This window comes from Felis catus, chromosome D4 (assembly GCF_018350175.1).
Source record: "Felis catus isolate Fca126 chromosome D4, F.catus_Fca126_mat1.0, whole genome shotgun sequence".
In the NCBI taxonomy this organism is placed as follows: Eukaryota; Metazoa; Chordata; class Mammalia; order Carnivora; family Felidae; genus Felis; species Felis catus.
Genome location: NC_058380.1, coordinates 46,164,704 through 46,185,336, shown reverse-complemented (window position 1 = coordinate 46,185,336; position 20,633 = coordinate 46,164,704). Strand labels below are relative to the sequence as shown.

General features: G+C 37.5%; 1 protein-coding gene across 1 annotated transcript; it reads left to right on the top strand.

Moving 5' to 3' along the window:
• The first annotated feature begins 748 nt into the window (after positions 1 to 748).
• Positions 749 to 20,305, top strand: LOC109493821. The gene is made up of 4 exons (XM_045042715.1): positions 749 to 923; positions 4,523 to 4,800; positions 5,584 to 5,679; positions 19,756 to 20,305. The coding sequence occupies exons 1-4, from the start codon at positions 749 to 751 to the stop codon at positions 19,849 to 19,851; spliced, it is 645 nt and encodes a 214-aa protein (XP_044898650.1). The 3' UTR covers positions 19,852 to 20,305.
• Positions 20,306 to 20,633: the final 328 nt, after the last annotated feature.

Here is a 20,633-nt window from a genome sequence, read left to right as displayed (position 1 = left end):
ACATTGTTATAAAAGCTAAAAAGCAACACTGTTTCTGCCTTTTTATTATTGGGTTAGAGTTTTCTGGAGCAAGTTCTTAGGCCCTGAAAACACATCTATGTGGGGACTTCCTCTTTCCAGCCTGGCACCTCAAAGGGCACTGTTGTTTTTACAGACACTTGTGAACTAAAGATACCAAACTTAAACGGGTTACGTGGCCTTTCCTGTGTCCAGCAGCCATTAAGTGGCAGTGCCAAAGCTCACTTTTTAAAAAGTGTTCTTTTGTTTACTCATTTATTCAGTCAACATTTACTGGGTACCTATTATGGCATCTTGCCATGGGTATGGGAAATGGAGACAGATATCAATTAATGAACCCACAAACGCATGACTAGAAATTTTTATGCCGATTTTATTGACTAGAAGGTAGTATTGTTTCCAAAAGATAAATGTACACTGTAGTAAGAGTATATAGCATGGATTGTAAGACATCTGAATTTCAGATGATAAAATGTCAAGAGCTGGGTCTTAAGCTCAATGAAATGGGATAAAAAAGTGATGAACAGAAACTCCAGGGAGACCTCAGATTGACAGACTCACGGCTGGCCTCCCCCTACTCACCTGGCTGCAGGAGTTGAGCCCCTCAAGGTTTGGGGCATTTTGCCCAAATCTTCAAAGCAAGCATGTGACTGAGCCAGCAAAGTGTGGTCTACAACCACAGAGCCTGGTTCTACAGTCTGCTGGGGGCCTGACTGAGCTGCCCCCAACCATGCCCAGCGCAGCTTCCTGCAACCCTCCCACAGTGGTTCCAGAGGGCTGTGAAGTAGCTACTGACCGTCACTCAAACCAAAAGCAGCTCCAGCTTCTCTGCCATGGCAGGAGGAGGAATGTGGCTTCAACTTCAGCAGAGGCCAGGAGGCCATGCTGCCTCCTCTGCAGTAGAGGTATCATACCTTCATTACTTATTTTTTTGAGGTGCAATTCATATAAAATTAATAATTTTATGTATATCTTAATGTTTATTTGAGAGAAAGAAAAAGAGCATGCACTGAAGAAAGAAGGGAGAGAAGCAGAGAGAGAGAGAGAGAGAGAGGATCCCAAACAGGCTCCATACTGAGTGTGGGGCTCCACATGGGCCTGGATCACACCACCTCCTGATCAGGACCTGAGCTGACATCAAGAGTTGGATGCTCAACTGACCGAGCCACCAAGGTGCCCCAAAATTAACAAATTTAAACCGTACAATTTGGTGTCATTTAGTCAACTCACAATGTTGTGCAGCCATCACCATTTATCTAGTTCAGAAACATTTCCATCACCTCCAAAGGAAACCCTGTATCTATTAGGCATACATTAAATACTCCCTGTCCCTAGGCCCTGACAACCACTAATCTCCTTTTGTCTATGGATTTACCTATTTTGGACATTTCATGTAAGTGGAAGCATACAATATGTTGCCTTTTGTGCCTGGTTTCTTTCATTTAGCATAAGTGTTTGTAGTTCATGCATGTTGTAGCACATACCAGTACTTCATTCCTTTTTATAGCTGAATAGTATCCCACTGCTTACCCCATCTCATAATGAATGTTTGGGTTGTTTCCACCTTTTAGCTATAGCAAACAGTGCTATATTCACATATAAGTATTTGTTCAAATACTTGTTTTCAATTATTTTGGGTATATACCTAGGAGTGGAATTGTTGGATCATGTAATTCTATGTTTACCTTTTTGAGGAACTGACAAACTGTTTCCACAGTAGCTGCACCATTAAACATTCCCACAACAATATACAAGGGTTCCAATAGCTCCATACCCTCAATAACACTTGTTATTTTGGGAGTTTTTAGAAGCCATCTAGTGGGTATGAAGTGGTATCTAATTGTAGATTTCATTTGCATTTCCTTAATGACTACAGATGAACATTTTTTCATGTGTTTATTGGCGATTTGCATATTTTCTTAGGAGAAATGTCTATTCAAGTCCTTTGCCCATTTTTAAATTGAGTTTTTAAATTTTTGTTAAGTTCTAGGAGTTCTTTGTATATTATGGATACTAGACCTTTATCAAATATATCACTTATAAATATTTTCTCTCATTGTGTGCTGACACTTTCTTGTGTCTTTTGATGCACAAGACTTTAATTTTGATTAAGTGTAATCAATCTTGTTTTTCTTTTGTTGTGCTTTTAGTGCCATGTCTAGGAATCCATGGACAAATCCAAGGTCATAAAGATTTACCTCTATGTTTTCTTCTATGACTTTTACAGCTTTATATCTTGCATCTAGGTCTTTGATCCATTTTTGGTTTTTGTTTGTTTTGTTTTCTTGGAGTCTTTTTTTTTTCATATATATAAGGTATATATATATATATATATATATATATATAAGGTAGGGCTCTAACTTCATTTTTTCATGTGGGTATCCAATTGTTCCAGCATCATTTGTTAAAGCAGCTGTTCTTTGCTAACTGAATGATCTGGGATCCGTGTCAAAAATCAATTGACTATACAGATATTAGTTTATTTCTAGACTCTCAATTCTATTCCATTGAGATATATGTCTATCTTTATGTCAATTCTACACTATTTTGATTACTGTAACTTTGTGGTTACTATGTTTTGAAATTGGGAAATGTGAGTACTCTTTTTTTCTTTTTCAAAATAATTTTAATCTGATTTAAGCTTGTGTCTGGGGTCCCTCGTAATTCCATATACATTTATGGATCAGCTTCTCCATTTCTACCAAAAAAAAAAAAGGCCACTGGGATTTTCATGGGGACTCCATTGTATATGTAGATCATTTTGGGTCCTACTGCCACCCTGAGAATATTAAGTCTTCTAATTCATAAACAAAGGATGTCTTTCCATTAATTTAGTCTTTAATTATAGCATTTAAAAAAAATTTCCAGTGCACAAGTATTGCATGTATTCAATTTAGTCCTATTTTATTATTTTTGAATATACAGAAAACTGAATTGTTTTCTTAATTTTTTTGGTCATTACTAGTGTATAGAAATACAAGTGATTTTGGTATATTAGTCTTTTATTGAAGCTTCACTAAATTTATTAGCCCTAATAAAAGTAAATTAAAAATCTCCAGGATTTCCTATATGTGAGATTATATCATCTGCAAAGAGGAATAGTTTTACTTGTTTCTTTCCAATTTGGATGCCTCATTCCTTCTTTTTTTTTTTTTTTTTCTGTGCCTAATCGTTCAGGTTAAACTTTTCAGCACAATGTTGCTTATACCATTTTGAATAGAAGAAGCAGAAGCTGGCATTCTTTTCTTGTGCCTGATATCAGCAGGAAATCTTTTGGTCTTTCACCATTGATTATGATTATGATGTTAGTGGTAATTTTTTCATAAGTGCCATTAATCAGATTGAAGAAGTTCTGTTCATTCCTACTTTGTTGAATGTTTTATCATGAAAAAGTGTTGGATTTTGTCAAATTCTTTTTCTGCATCAACAGATTGTATGTTTTCCTTGATTCTATTAATATGATATATTACATTGATCCATTTTTGTATGTGGAACCCCTTGCATTCCTGAGATAAATGTCACTTGATCATGGTGGTTTGCAAGGACTTTCTTGAGTATTTTTTTTTCATCTTTGACTTAATTTCTTGTAATGTCTTTGCCTGGTTTTGGCATCAGGATAACGTTGGCCCCATGGAATGAGTTAGGAAGTGTTCACCATTCTAAGAAGAGAGAAGGACTGGTGTTAATTTTTCTTTAAACATTTGATACAATGCACTAGTGAAGCCATCTGCTCCTGGGCTTTTGTCAGGAGGTTTTTGACTACTGATTCAATTTATTTACTTGTTATAAGTCTATTTACATTTTCTTTTTTTCCCCTTGAGTCAGTTTTGGTAGGTTATGTGTTTCCAGGGAATTTGTCTATTTTACTTAGGCTTGTCAGCATACATTATTCATAGTTTTATCTTATAATCCCTTTTGTTCCTTTAATGTCGCTAGTAATGTCCCCATTATGCTGTGTTTAAGTCATCTTTTTCTTGATCAAGAGTTCAGTTGGTTGCTGTAAACCTGTGACTACTTTCCAGCGTTCCCACAAAGTCAATTCTGACGTTCATCTTCTTGACGTTTCTTTTTAGGGATGGGCTCTTGGAGCTTCCTACTCTGTTATTTGCACCGATGCACTTCTACTTTTTATTTTCTATTAGAGTAGAAGGGCCAACTGCCTCTGAAACGCGAACTTCCTTCCCACGTACATCCCGCCTGACTGGGATTCGGTTCCCCACTCCTGGCCTTCCCACCATCTGAGTATCTGTCCTCCACCATTTCTTAGAACCTCTCTACCTCTAACACTAAGCTATGTCCCTCCAAATGTTTTCCACCCTCCCTCCTCCTCACGCTCCCCACCAGCACCACCCAAACCCCCGCTCCTTCTGATTGTAGGAGCTCGCCCTTCATTGCTTAACCCTCCCGCGCGCGCGCACGCGCACAACACACACACACACACACACACACACACACACACACACACACACACACACACACACACGTGTCACTCTCTTACCCTTAGGCAGCAGGCTCCGCTGTGGTGAGGGGGCCTCAGAGACTGCACTGGCGCCGACTCGAAGGCCCCAGAGCCTCTCTCTGGCAAGACGGCGCTTCCCTCCGGGACTCCGCGGGGCCCCGGGCTCGCGGAGGCTCCACGTGAGCGTCTCCCCCCACGCCGAGCGCGCGCACGCCTGCCCGCCAGCGCCTTCGCGGAGGGATCTGGGAGTGAAGCGCCGGGCCGGGCGCGGGTCGCACAGGTGCTTCGGCCGGACGCGAAACGGCTTTCAGTGGTTAGAAAGAGTAAGGGAGAAAGAGAAAAGGGAGGGTGCGAGAACGGGAGCGGAAGAAGAGAGAGGGAGGGGTGTCATCAAGACGGTCCGAGCGCGGCGAGGGGGTAGGACGGCCGCTCAGCTCCGCGACAGGGGTTTTCCCTTGGTAACGGACCAAACGACCGAGTCAAGCAGCCGTGGGCTGTATGGTGGTGAGGGGTAGGGAATAACTATAAAAAATAGAAAAGGCGCCGCTAGACTGCAGCATTTTCAAGCTTGGGTTGGAGCGCAGCCCAGGTCCCGCGAACTGGGAACCGGGAAGGCGGTAGTGGACGCTGCCGCGTCTCGAGACGGAAAGCGGCCGTGAGCCTCCCTGGGCCCCGCTCACCCCCGGGTCGGCCGTCGGGAAGGGCTTGCACCCCACCTCTTGCACCTCCTGTCAGGCCTCGCATACGTGATTTAGGCAACAGCGTTCAAGTAATAAGCAAATAACCATATATATTTTTAAGTGAATATTATTATGACCTCACTTTTTTCCGGAGTTGAGCTGCTTTGAATTGTCTTGAAACGGTTTAGTAGTTTTCTGAATTCTCAAGTGTCTTTTCATCAGATAGCGGACGCAGTAATTCGGTGTTTCCGCAGCCCTAGCCGTCGATAAGAGGACTTTTTCGAGAGGCTGCAGCCAAGGAACGAGACTGAGAAAGTCGCTCTTAAACGTTTTCTGCCTACCGACTACTCTCTGAGATTAAGTTCTCTTTAAAGTATTTCTGAACATTTTGAGAATAGTCAGCTCCTAACCTTTGTCTCCGTTTAGATGGATGATGTAGCTGCCCCACTTCCTACTTGCACTCTTGTTTACTGGAAAAATGCATGGGAGATCTGTGGAGGCGGTAAAGCGAGTTCTGACTCTGTAAGTAAGCTTACCATTCCCTAATTCATTCACTCAATAATCACTGAGCACTTCTTGTATGCCAGGCACTGTGCTAGGCAATAGAAGTAAAGGGCTCATCATCCCGAAAGAAAAAAAAAATAACAAAACAGGAGGTACTGTAGGTGTTCTTAAATCTTCCCATGTTTTGTTCTAGTTATCTCCTGAGGGAGTCCTTCCTTTCCATGGCAGGGGGAGAACAATATTAACTAACTAAAACCATACCTGTTCCCCAACCAAGCCAGTCTTTCTTGATTCGGTAAAGAGCACCAAAAATATTTTTTAAATTTTTTTTAACGTTTATTTATTTTTGAGACAGAGAGAGACAGAGCATGAATGGGGGGGGGGCAGAGAGAGAGAGGGAGACACAGAATCTGAAACAGGCTCCAGGCTCTGAGCTGTCAGCACAGGGCCCGAGCGGGGCTTGAACTCACAAACTGCGAGATCATGACCTGAGCCGAAGTCGGAAGCGTAACCGACTGAGCCACCCAGGCGCCCCAAAAAAATTTTTTAATAAGAGAACAATTCACCATATTAGCCTACCTAGAAGAAGCTGGTGATGGTATTTTTTCTTTATTGGAGGTGAGGAGGGAGAAAGGGAGAGAGAGAAATAGTGTTCCTCTCATTATAAATCATTTAATGGAATGATTTTTGTTGTTGTCAATGACTCACGTGTGAAAACTGTTGCTACAGATGAAATTTGAAGTTAGCAACCTGGGAAGTAAATCTTGAGTCCTTCTACCTACCAGCTTCTAAAGTAACCAAGTCTGATAAATTGCTACATGATTTTAAAGCTGTTTTAATATGTAAAAAAAAAATGTATTGGTTGCCATACTCTTAAGCTTTAGATAGGAACAACAAGGCAAAATAGGTTTGGTTTTTACAAATCAAGGAATCTCTATAGATAGGAAGCTGAGAAAATGACTTTGCAGGAAGCTAAACAATAATCAAATAAAATGTTTCCCTAAGGACCCTTGAGATGAGATTGATGAGAGGAGGGAAGAGAGAAATGGGGAATGTCTCTCTTTTTGACAGAAAAAGTCCCTGAAGTAAATAGTTCTTAGAAAGGGACACTTGTCCACTGGGTCCACCGTGGAACCAGAGGTACCATCAGAAAGTGAGCCAGGGTTGTGAGGGGCCAGTCAGCTCCAAAGCAGAGTTATCTTTTATAGGAAGAGCAGAGTTAATTTCCATGTCTGCCTTATATGAAGTAGATCAATCATGTAGAAACCAAAAGAGAAGGGAATTGATTTCACAGTTTCAGTTAGAAGGTAGTACCGTTACAGGAAACCAACCCCTGAACAAGGCTAAAAAAACCTAAATTTGGGTGACGAGTGTATGTAAATAAGACCAATTTTCCTTTTTCTTTTTCTTTCTTTTCCTCGTGTACAAAGTGTTTCCATAATGTTGAAAAGGGCATGGATAAATATTGCTGAGGGGAGTAAAATTACATAAAATCCACAGAGAAAAATTAGCAATATCGATGAAAAATTTAAAGGGACATCTCTTCGATTAATTCCACCTCTAGAAACGATTCTGCAGATATATTTGCACATGTGCAAAATGGCCCATGTGTAAGAATAGTAACTGTAGTTTTGTAATGACACAAGAGATGAGACTATTTCAATGGCTATAAATGGAGAGGGATCAATTAAATTATGAGGCTTCCCTAAAATTAATAATATATAGCTATTAAACAATGCAGCAGATCTGGCAAAAATATAGTGATTTTCAAGATACGTTGTTTAGGGGGAAAAAGGGTATAGGATAATGTGTGTAAAATAATTCAACTTAAATTTTAAAAATATTTGTGTATACATAGAATATTTCTGGAAAGACATGCAAAATGTTGTTGACTGTTGCCTCAAGGGAAGGATGTAGGTATCCGAGGGCTGTGTGGAGGGAAATTTATTTTGTACAGAACACAATTTGCTACCAGTTTTAAAAACAAGGGTTTGAACTATCTAATACAAATAAATAACTAATAAAATAAGCCAAGCACTGGTAGCAGGAAGTTTTTCTAGAACTTACCACATTCTATTTCGTAAGAATTCTGCAACTGTCAAAATTGCGTTAACAGGAAGAGAAAAAAGAAACCATCAGGATAAGTGATTCAGTTAGGCCTTATCTAAGCCTTAGTTTCCTCAATTGTAAAATGGGTACAAGGGTAACTATTTTGCAGAGTTGTTGTCTGGATTAGACATAAAGGCTATGAATTATTATAATAGTAGTACACACACACACTCCTCTGACTCAGGCCTTCAGTTTCCCCAGTGTAATTCCCAGAAAAAGATCAAGCTGGACCTGAAACAGGAAGAATTTATTTTCTCACCAGCACAGGATTTAGCACTAGTAGTAAGTCCCATCCCCTTGGATTTCATTTACTAAATGGGAAAATGGATCCCTGGATACCATGATGACCAAGACAAAACTCTGTGCTTTCAACAGTATTATGCAGTTTATACATAAGTGGATTTGCATTCAAATAATAGAGAACAAAACTAGTATTTCCCTTTGCTGTTACTCTTCTCCCCAGAGATTAATTGCTGATATCGTCGTAAAGGTGAGGGAGATCCTTTATGACTTATGGTTTTGTTTGATGCATGTTGTTTCCCCCCTTCATTAGCATCATAAAGTATACACTGGCTAAAATATCAATATGTCTTAGAGGTTTTTCGCAGGTCATAAAGATTCTTCCCTATTTTTTTAAACTGCTGCAGGTAGCCTAGTGTATGGATAAATGTGCCATTTATTTAATCATTTATCTGTTGATGGACATTTAAGTTGTTTTCAATTTTTACTAGTATAAAATGCCCAAAAGAGCATGGTTATACATATATCTGTTTCGTATATTCAAACCCATATTTTTTCTTTCTTTTGTTTCCTCTGAGGCTATTAATCTTGGTTATAAACATTACAAATGTTGTCTGCCAGCTTGTTGCTTGTATTATTACTTGGTATATGGTATCATTCAACCTGCAGAATTAAATTTTTTGATGGAAATAAATGTACCAACCATTATTTTAAAAAGATGTTTTTCTTACAACTTTGTTTTCTTGTTTAAGGTCTTTTACACACCCAAGATTATATGCACATATTCTCCTATATATTCTGTTAGTATTTGAAATTTACATATTTTATCAACCTGGAATTTATTTTCAGTGTATGTCAAGTTGTAGTAGGCAGTATAGTGCTCCTCCACACAAGATGTCCGTGTCCCAATCTCCAGAACCTGTGAATATGTTAGGATACAGTATGCAAAATGAAATTAAGGTTGGAGATGGAATTAAGGTGGTAATCAGCAGACCTTGCGATGATGTATTAGTTTCTTATTGCTGCTATGACAAACCACCATAAATTTAGTAACTTTAAAACCACACAAATTTCTCCTGAAAGTCAGAAGTCTTCTTCTGAAAGTCAGAAGGCCAAATGAAATAAGTTTCACTGGGCTGGAGTGAAAATGTAGGGCTGATTCTTTCTGGAGGCTCTGAGGGGAAAGCCTTATACCTTCTTTTTTTCATCTTGTAGTGGCCACTTGTATTCCTTGAATACAGTCTTCTTCTGAAAGTCAGTCTTCTTCTGAAAGTCAGAAGGCCAAATGAAATAAGTTTCACTGGGTTGGAGTGAAAATGTAGGGCTGATTCTTTCTGGAGGCTCTGAGGGGAAAGTCTGATACCTTCTTTTTTTCATCTTATAGTGGCCACTTGTATTCCTTGACATGCAGCCCTCTCTTCTACCTTCAAAGCCTGTCTCTCTAATCTCTGCTTCTGTCATCATATCTCCTTCACCTTCCTGTTGTCAAATCTCTGTCACACTTATAAGGACACTTGTGATTACATTTAGGGCTCATCCAGATAATCCAGGATAATTTCCTCATTTCAAGATCCTTAATTATGTATGCAAAGTCCCTTTTTCCATATAAAGTAACAATCATAGGTTCCAGGAACTCAGGCCCAGATATTTTGGGGGACATTATTCAGTCTGCCATATATAGAGTGATTATTTTGGATTATCCAGATGGGCCCAAAGTATCACAATTCTTATAAATAAAAGAGGGAGGCAGAACAAAGAGAACCTGAGACATAGCATTGTGAAAAAGACACAGCCTGATGTTGCTGGCTTTCAAGATAGAAGGAGGGTGTAATAAACCAAGGAATGTGGGTGACCTCTAGAGAGTGGAAAAGGCAAGAAACAATTATCCCCTAGTGCCTCCATAGCCATGTTAACACATTAATTCTAACCCAGTAAGACCCATCTTAGAAGTTTTTTTAAAAAACTTTAATTTTAGTAAGAACATTTAACATGAAATTTACCCTCTTAAAATTTTAAGTATACAATACAGTATTGTTAACTATAGGTATAATGTTGTACAGCAGATCTCTAGAACTTATTCATCTTGCTTAACTGAAACTTTATGGATATTGATTAATAATTTACATTTTCAGGGTACTTGGGTGGCTTTGTTGGGTGTCCAACTTTGGCTCAGGTCATTATGCCATGGCTCATGGGTTTGAGCTCTGCATTGGCTCTATGCTAACAGCTCAGAACCTGGAGCCTGCTTTGGATTCTGTGTCTCCCTGTGTCTCTGCCCCTCCCCACTCACGCTCTGTCTCTCAAAACTGAAAAAAAATTACAAATTTTTTTAAAAATAATAATTCACATTTTCCCCTTTCTCCAGCCCCTGGAAACCACATTACATATTTTGATTCTATGAATTTGACTTTTTTAGATAACTCATGTAAGTGAAATCATGCAATTTTTCTTTCTGTGACTGGTTCATTCCACTTAGCATGTCTTCAAGGTTCATCCATGTTGTTGCATATGACAGAATTTTCTTCTTTTTTAAGGCTTCTTTTCCATTGTATGTGTATACCACAATTTCTTTATTCATCTGTTGATGAACATTTATGTTGTTTTCACATCTTGGCAATTGTGAATGGTTCTGTACTCAACATGGGAATGCTAATATTTTTTTAAGATTCTCTTTCAGTTTTTTTGGATAAATATCCAGAAGTGGGATTGCTGGATCATATTTTTATTTAAAATTTTAATCTCCATTTTGTTTACCATAGTGGTTACACAATTTTACATTCCCACCAGCAGTGCACAAGGGTTCCAATTTCTCTATATCCTCACCAACATTTGTAGGTTTTTTTGTTTTTTTGTTTTTATAATAGCCATTCTTAAAAATGAGAAGTGATATTTTATTGTTTTTTGATTTGCATTCCCTAATAGTGATATTGGAGCATTTTTCATATACCCGATAGCTATTTATTTATATTTCTTTTTTTGAGAAATGTCTGTTAACTCCTTAGCTCATTTTTAAATCAGGTTTTGGTTTTTTTGCTATTGAGCTGTAGGAGTTCCTTATATATTTTGGATATTAACCCCCTACCAGATATATGGTTTGCACATATTTTCTCACATTCCACAATTTCCCTTTTCACTCTGCTAATTGTTTTCATTGCTATACAGAAGCTTTTTAGTTTGATGCAGTCCCACTTGACTGTGATGCCTTTAGCTTTGTTCTTTCTCAAGATGGTTTGGCTATTCTGTGTCCTTTTGGATTCTATATGAATTTTAGGATTTTTTTTCTGTTTCTGAAAAAAAAAAGCCATAGGATTTTGATAGGGAATGCTTTGAAATGGTAGGTCACTTTGTGGACCTTTTATCCACTGTGTGGATATTTTAATAATATTAGTTCTTCCAATCCATGAACATAGGATATCTTTCCATTTATGTCTTCTTTAATGTCATTTATCAACTTTTTAAAGTAGTCTCCATGCCCAGTGTGGGGCTTAAACTAATGACCCTGAGATCAAGGGCCGTATGCTCTACTGGCTGAGCCAGCCAGGCACCCCTCATTTATTGAAGTTTTGAAGCATTCGGTATACAAGTCTTTCACCTCATTAGTTAAGTTTATTTCAAAGCATTTTGTTATATTTAATGCTATTGCAAATGGGACTTTTATTTCTGCATAGTTCATTGTTAGTGTATAGAAACACAATTGATTTTCTATATTGACTTTGTATTATAACACTTTACTGAATTAATGTATTAGTTCTTACAGGTTTTTTTTAAGTCTTTAGAGTTTTCTACATGTAAGATTATGCCATTTGTGGAGATAATTTTACTTCTTCCTTTCTAATTTGGTTGCCTTTTACTTTATTTTCTTGTCTAATTGCAATGGCTAGGACTTCCAGTACTACATTGAACTGAAGTGGAAAGAATAGGCATCACTGCTGATTTTTCAGTTTCAAGAACAGCTTTCCATTTTTCACTGTTCAGTATGATGTTAATTGCAGGCTTTTCATATATGGTCATTATTATGTTAGGGTAATTTCTTTCAGTTCTTACTTTATTGACCGTTTTATCATGAAAGGATGTTGAATTTTGTCAAGTGTTTTTGTCTGTTATCTATTGAAATAATTACTGTGGATAGTGTTTTTGTTACTAATTTAATCTTTTATTGTAGGTCTGTTCAGATTATCTTCTGCTTGAGTCATTTTAGAAATTTGTGTGTTTCCAGGACTTTGCCTACTTTATTTAGGCTATCTAATTTGCTCATACAATTGCTCATAGTATCCTTTTATAATCCTTTTTATTTTTATTTTTTTTAATTTTTTTTTTTTACGTTTATTTTTGAGACAGAGAGAGACAGAGCATAAACAGGGGAGGGGCAGACAGAGAGGGAGACACAGAACTGGAAGCAGGCTCCAGACTCTGAGCCATCAGCCCAGAGCCCGACGCGGGGCTCGAACTCACGGTCTGTGAGATCGTGACCTGAGCTGAAGTCAGACGCTTAACCGACTGAGCCACCCAGGCGCCCCAATCCTTTTTATTTCTATAAGAAGAGTAGGAGTGTCTCATCTTTCATTTCTAATTCCAGCAGTTTGAATGCCATCTCTTTTGTCTTTGTTAATCAAGCTAAAGTTTTATCAATTTTGTTGCTCTTTAAGAAAATAAGCTTTTTAATTGATTTTCTATATTTTTAAATTTTGTTTTATTAATTTCCACTCTGATCTGCTATTTACTTTCTTCTTCTTGCTTTAGGTTTATTTTGCTCTTCTTTTTCCAGTATTTTAAAGTGGAAAGTTAAGTTATTGGTTTGGGATCTTTCTTTTCTTCTTGAAATGTTTCTGTGAACACTGCTTTTGCTACATCCCTTAAGTTTTGGTGTGTGTCTCCATTTTTATTCATCTCAACTTTGAGATGTTTTTGAGGTTTTTAAAGTTCCCTTTTGATTTTTTCTTTGACCCATTGATTATTTAGAAGTGTGTTGTTTGATATCTTATGTTTCTGAATTTTTCAATTTCCTGTCTGCGGTTGATTCCTAATGTTGAAAAACATATCTTTATATCATTTCTATCCTTTTAATTTTTTAATGATTTCTATTCTGTATACTTTATTAAAACAATCCTTTAATTATTTCTACTATACTTTAAATTCATTGAGTTTTGTATTATGGTCTATGATCTATTCTGGAGAATAGCTCATATACACTTGGAAAGAGTATGTATTCTGTTCCTGTTTTGAGGACCATTGTATAAATGGTTGATTTATAGTGTTGCCCAAATCCTCTACTTCCTTGTTGATCTTCTGGCTAGTTTAATTCTATCTATTATTGGAAGTGGGGTATTGAAATCTTAAACTATTATTAAGTTCTTATTATTAAACTATTATTAAGTTCTTTATTTTAATTCCAGTACAGTTAACATACAATGTTATATTAGTTTCAGGTATACAAATAGTGATTCAACAATTCTATACATTACTCAGTGCTCATCATGGTAAGTGTACTCTATTCCCCTTCACTTATTCCACCTATCTCTCCAGAACATTTTTAGTGTTTATTTGTTTTTGAGAGAGAGAGACAGAGCATGAGCAGGGGAAGGGCAGAGAGAGAGGGAGACACAGAACTCAAAGTGGGCTCCAGGCCCCACACTGTCAGCACAGCCTGACGCAGGGCCTGAACTTACGAACCGTGAGATCATGACCAGAGCTGAAGTCGGATGCTCAACCGCCTGAGCCACCCAGAAGCCCCGTTTAGAACCTTTTTAATGTCTCCTTTTTCTGATGTTACAGCCACTCCAGCTTATTTGTTGTTGCTCTTTGCATAATGCACCGCTTTCCATTCATTTGCTTCAAGTCTTTGTATTTTGAATCTAAAATGTGTCTCCCGTAGACAGCATAGAGTGGATCTTTAATGTACTGACAATCTCCGCCTTTTAATCAAATTATTTAATATAGTCACATTTAATGTTATTGATATATTTGGATTTATATCTGCCATTTTCTTTATGTTTTTGTATGTCTTACATCTTTTTAGTTCCTTTATTTCTTCTTTACTGCTCTCTTTTGCATTAAACTAATATTATCTGAGGTACCATTTTAATTTTTAATAGTCTTTTATACTATATATTTTTCAATTTTTATTTAAATTACAGTTAGTTAACATGTAGTATAATATTAATTTCAGGTGTATAATATAGTGATTCATCACTTCCATACAATCCCTGGTGCTCATCATATACTGTATATTTTTTGAGTAAGTTTCTTACTGATTGCTCTAGGCTTATGATATACATCTTATCAGAATCAGCTTTATATTTATATTTATATTAATATTAATTTAATTCCAGTGAGATTTAGAAACATTACTGGTAAATAGCTCCATTCCCTTTCCTCTGTTTTCTGTTATTATTGGTATACATATTATATCTGTACGTTATAAACCCAATGCATGATTATAATTATATAATACTATGTCTTTTAGACTAGTTAAGAGAAGAAAGGAGAGCAAGTACATATTTATAGCTTTTCTTATATTAACCTCCTTATTTATCATTTCTGATTCTCTTTATTTATTCTTGCAGAATCAAGTCACTATTTGGCGTTATTTCCTTAGCCCAATATAACTCCCCCCCCCCATACCTTTTGTGCTGTTATTAGCAAACGTATTACATTTGTATGTATCATAGGTCCAAGAATACATTACATACATATTGATTTATACAGTTGCTTTTTAAATTGGGTAGGAGAAGAAAGGAGAAAAATGGATTTATATTGTCTTTTTTATGACATAATTATCATTACCAGTGCTCTTTGTTTTTTAATAAGAATTTAATTATCATTGGGGGCCACTTACTTTCAGTCTAACTTCCTTTAGAATTTCTTATAAGGAGGGTCTGCTAACAACAGATTCTCTTTGTTCATCTGGGAATATCTTTCATTTACTTTTGTTTTTTAAAGATATATTTGCTGAATATAGGATTCTTGGTTAACAGTTTCTTACTTTGAGCACTTCAAATATATTATCCCATCGTTTCCTGGTCTCCATTGTTTCTGCTGCAGATGTCATATTTTAATAATTTTGAGGTTCCCTTGAAAATGAGTCATTTTCTTACTCCTGTCAATTTTCTCCCTGTGGTTTGTTCTTTCAGAATTTTTTTTAAGTTTATTTATTTTGAGGGAGAGAGAGAGAGCACGTACGAGCAGGGGAGGGGCAGAGAGAGAGGGAGAGAGATGGTGAGAGAGAGGGTGACAGTTTCCTCACTATCAATGCAGAGCTCAATGCAGGGCTCAGACTCACAAACCATGAGATCATGACCTGAGCCAAAATCAAGAATCAATGCTTAATCCACTGAGCCATCCAGGCACCCATGGTTCTTTCAGAATTTTTACTATGTTTTTATTTGTGGAACTTTGTGTTTTCCTACCTGGAGTTTGTTGAGCTACCTATATGTGTAGATTATTGTTTTTCAGTAAATTTGAGATGTTGTTCATCCATTATTTCTTCAAATATTGCTGCGCTTAATAGTGTCCATATTTCTCTGAAGCTCTGTTCATTTTTCTTCATTCGTTTCTCTCTCTGCTCTTCAGGTTGCATAATCTCTATTATCTTTATTCACATTTGCTAATTGTTTCTCTTTTTAAAATTTTATTTATTTTGCGAGAGCATGAATGGGATAGGGGTAGAGAGAGAGGGAGTGAGATTTCCAAGCAGGCTGGTGCTGTCAGCTCAGAGCCTGATGCAGAGGCTTCAGCTTAGGAACCATGAGGTCATGACCTGAGCAGAGTCAAGAGTTGGACACGCAACTGACTAAGCCGCCCAGGGCCCCACTACTAATTATTTCTTAATCACATCTACTGTTGAGCCTCTTCAATGAAGTTTTCACTTTGGTCATTGTACTTTTCTAGTCTAGAATTTCCATTTGATTCTTTTTTATAATTCCTATCTCTTTATTGATATTCTATATTTGCTGAACATGTTCATCATTCCTTTTTAACTCTTTAGTCATGACTCCCTTTAGTTCTTTGAACATGTTTATAATGACTACCCTGAAGACTTTGTTAAATTTGACATCTGGTTACTCTGTAGGCAGTTAGGCACTTTCTGTTGTCTGCCTTTTTTTTTCCCCCCAGGGTGCGGGTCATACTTTCCTGTTTCCTTGCATGACTAATCATTTTTGTTGGAATCTGGACATTTTAGATAATATATTTTGGCAACTCTGGGTACTGGTGCCTCCCCTCTTGTTGTTTGCTTGTTTATTTGTTTAGTACCATTATTTTAATAGAGTCTGTTTCTCTCTTGCACTGATAAGCTTCTGATATTGCTCTTCAGGGAGCATATCCTTGGGTTATATGCACAGTCACCCGGGGTTAATGGTGGTTTTTTTCAAGGTTCTCTTTGGTTGTCTCTTTTCCTGATCATACCCAGTTGTTAAACTCTAATTGCTGGGTGATTTCTTTATGGCTTTCAATCAGTACCCTGGGGCATAAATTGCTCATCAACTAAACCAAAGAAATTCAGGCTCCTTTGAAGGGATAGTTCTGGAAGGCAGTTACTAATATTTGTTCTGACCCTAGACAGTTTCCTGTAGCTATGTTCTTCCAGGTTCTCTCCTGCACACCAGCTGGCTCACAATTTAACTTACATGTCCAATGATTCTACCAATATCATCCCAATTGCCCTTCAGTACTTCTTTCACTAGTAGTGAGAGTAGTTTTAGGGGGCACCTTTAGGCTTGAACTTCTCCACACTCTCTTGCAAATAAAGTCATTTCCTTTAGGAAAAGCTTTATTGCCTACTCTCCCTCCAGGAAAAGTCTTGGAGTTATGGCTATGGACCTGGAAGCGAGGACAATGGCAAGCTTCTCTCTCAATGACATTCCCAGTTTAGGAGCTGAGTGCTCAGTGGTGGTGGTTAGGGGTGGGGTGGGCAGTATCTTCTGCTTTTTGTTTTTGTTTTGTTTTGTTTTGTTTTGTTTTGGGGTTTTTGCTTGATTCTCCCAGCATGTAGTCAACAGACTGGTGGAAAGATGATTGGGGTCCCAGTATTCTCAGCAACACCACACCCAGGGTAGAGCTCCTTAGGGACTGGGTAGAAGAAAAACTCCACCTCTATGCTTGCCTGTAACTTAGCCTCAGTAGCAGATTGGTGGGGGAAAGATGAGAAATACTGACTTCCTGCCCTTCCTGGGATGATAGCTTTCTAACTGGGAACTAGGGGAGATGAAACTGTGCTCTTGCCTGAGCCAGCCTAGAGTGAAGTTTCCATCTTGCTGAATTGGGAGGAAGGGGAAGCAGATTTCTCAGTTCAAATACCACAGACTGTCATGGTTCTTCACACATTTTAATAAATTCTCTTGAATGTGTTTATTCAGATGTGTGTACTTAACCATACTGAGCAATTTTAGCTGGTTGTTTTAAAATTGTTTTCACTGGGTTTGCTGGTGACTGAGTCTACAGAGTTCCTCAGGCTGTCATGCTGAGAGTCTGAGGAATGCTACCCATCTTTATTTCCTCTTTATGGAACATGTATTCTCTTCAGTAAGATTTACATCGGAACTTCTGCCATGCTTTACATTTCAAGCGGTCATATTTTCCATCTCTTTATTTCTGTTATATTCTTTTCTGTGTAAGCTCTACACCCAATGCGAGGCTAGAATTCAACTCATAACCCCGAGATCAGGAGTCACATGCTATACCAACTGAGCCAGCCAGGCACCCCTATTTCTCTGTACATTCTGAGTTTATTTTCTTTAGTTCATAATCCATCTAACCAGTTTTCTCTCCAACTCTGTCTAATATTCTGAGTTACTCTTGAATTTTTTATTTTATTTGAGTAATTTCATTTTGATTTTAATTCAGTTTTATTGAATTATATTTTATTTTTATTTATTAAAATTTTATATTTTAAATTTTCTTTAGTACTATTTAGTTCTTTTAAAAATCTGCCTGGTATTTTAAGATAGGGTCTCATTGATTTCGTATATTTTCTCCTCCTATGGCTTTGTTTCTAATCATTTATCCAATATGTATTTCATAGTATATATCTGATCCATTCTTAAATTCTAAGGAATTTCTGTTTCTTGTTTACTAAGCTTTTTTGCCATGAATGACTTAAATTTTATGAAATGCTCTTTCTGTATATATATTAAGATATTTTTAATCTTAAACAGGGAGGCTGTCACCTTACATTTCATGTGTTTAAATGGAGGTAACTTTGAATCAGAATATCATTTTTTTGCAACCCAATTTTTTTTTTAATTTTTTTTCAATGTTTTTTATTTATTTTTGGGACAGAGAGAGACAGAGCATGAACAGGGGAGGGGCAGAGAGAGAGGGAGACACAGAATCGGAAACAGGCTCCAGGCTCCGAGCCATCAGCCCAGAGCCTGATGCGGGGCTCGAACTCACGGACCGCAAGATCGTGACCTGGCTGAAGTCGGACGCTTAACCGACTGTGCCACCCAGGCGCCCCTATTGCAACCCAATTTAAATTAATGGATAGTTGGGGCGCCTGGGTGGCTCAGTCGGTTAAGCGTCCGACTTCGGCTCAGGTCACAATCTCACTGTCCGTGGGTTCGAGCCCCGCGTCGGGCTCTGTGCTGACTGCTCAGAGCCTGGAGCCTGTTTCAGATTCTGTGTCTCCCTCTCTCTGATCCTCCCCTGTTCATGCTCTCTCTCTGTCTCAAAAATAAATAAATGTTAAAAAAAATTAAAAAAAAAAACAAATAAATTAATGGATAGATGGGTCATCTGGGTGGCTCAGTTGGTTGAGCTGTCCAACTGGACTCTTGATTTCAGCTCAGGTCATGATCTCAAGGTCATGGGATTGAGCCCCATGTCCGGCTCTGCACTAAGCAGTGGAGCCTGCTTAAGATTCTCTCTCTTCCTATCTATCTTCTCTCTCTCCCTCCCTCCTTCTGCACCTCTTCCCTCCTCACACACTCTAAAAAAATTTTAAAAATAAATTAATGGGTAGAGGCATTAAAAGCTGATGCCTACTAACATCCAAGAGAGATGAGACATTATGTGCCTCCTGATGAAAGAACATACCACCTCCTCTGAAGTAGCCTTGAGAAAAAAATCTATCTAGATTCAACTAATCAACTTAGAGGAAATCAGAAGACCAAGGATTATGTTAAACTACACTATGGAGATGCAGTTAACAGAATCTGGATTATCTGAAACTCTCCAGGACAAACAACTGGCTTTCCTCACCAAGTAAACTGTAAGGAGAGAGAGCAGGAGAGAACACAGGAAAGATGGGGAGGGAAAGGGAAAGCAAAAGAGCCAGCAAGAATGGGAGAGTGAACTCAGAGATTAAAAGAAACATAAAATACATACAAACCAATTGCTATGTGTGGAATTTAACTGGATCCTGATTCAAATAAAGAATATGTAAAAAAAAAAAAAAGTGGCATTCAGGAAATATGTGAAGTTTTGAATATTCACTGCATATTTGATGTCACTAAGGAATTTTAATTTATTTTCAAATGTGTGCCAATGGCATTGTGCCTATCTTAAAAATAGTGATCTTTTAGATGTAACATTGAAATACTCATGGTTGAAATTATATAATGTATGTAAAATGCTTCAAAATAACATGTGAGGAGTATAGTATAGAAGAAACATATAGGCTATGAGATGATAATTCTTGAAGCCAGGTAATAGATAAAGGTTCATTACTATTCTTTGTATTCTCTTATACATTTGGAATTGACTTTGCTATTACTTACTGCTTTAACCTTGTAATCTTGATTCTTACAGGGAAGGAATTTTGCTAAAGTGAGGTCAAAAAGAGCAGTTAACAAATGCATCATCACATTCCGATGTGTAGACTTTTTAAACCTGAATCATCTGTAAAGCTGAGGGCATCGTTTGAAAACACTGACAATTTCCTGTTAATTTTCCCTAAGTGAAATCATCAAATGCATTTGTTTTCATTCTGAAAAAAATGTGCTTTGCTACAAAATACTTACGGAATCAAGCACACATCTCTTTTTTCGGTTCTGAAACACTTAAAATATTTCAGTGTCTGTACTTTTTCAAAAATCATTTTTTCAGGATCCTATTGATATCACAAGCTGTTCAGTTTATGTGAGTGTTCAGTTTAAACTGATTGAGGCAAAACCAACAACTTTTTATTTGTTGCTCATTAAATGTAATAAGACATGGGCATCTTGGGAATGGCACCTAAATCAATCCATAATTTATAGAAACCTACAGTCTCCTTGGGAAGACAGATTACATGACAAGATGAACAAGAGAAATGTGTAAAAATAATTGTCAAGGCAACAGAATAAATTATATATATGTATTTTTTTGTCAACTCAGAATTCAGTACCCAGAATTCCTAATTCCCTCCATCGTAAGTATTTTTTAACTGTATTAAACCTTGATTCACCCCCACCTCTGCTGAGATAACAAGGGGATATAAATGGGCAAAATAGAATGGGTAAAGGGCTCTAGTAATGTTAATTAAGGCACCAACATACTATCTGTAAATATATTCCTTCCCTTCTTGAAAAATATGGACTTTTGGTTTCTGCCATGCTAGGACACTATGATCTTTATCCTGAATTGAACTGTTACAAGGAGCCAGACTCTAGTCCTAGGGAGAAGTGATTTGAAATGGAAATGGAAGC

Excerpts from the sequence above, each read along its gene's own strand:
- LOC109493821 (XM_045042715.1), top strand. The coding sequence starts at position 749 with ATGCCCAGCGCAGCTTCCTGCAACCCTCCCACAGTGGTTCCAGAGGGC. Across the intron at positions 924-4,522 it reads CTGCCTCCTCTGCAGTAGAG|GCAGCAGGCTCCGCTGTGGT; the intron begins GTATCATACCTT and ends TCTTACCCTTAG. Across the intron at positions 4,801-5,583 it reads GCTTTCAGTGGTTAGAAAGA|ATGGATGATGTAGCTGCCCC; the intron begins GTAAGGGAGAAA and ends GTCTCCGTTTAG.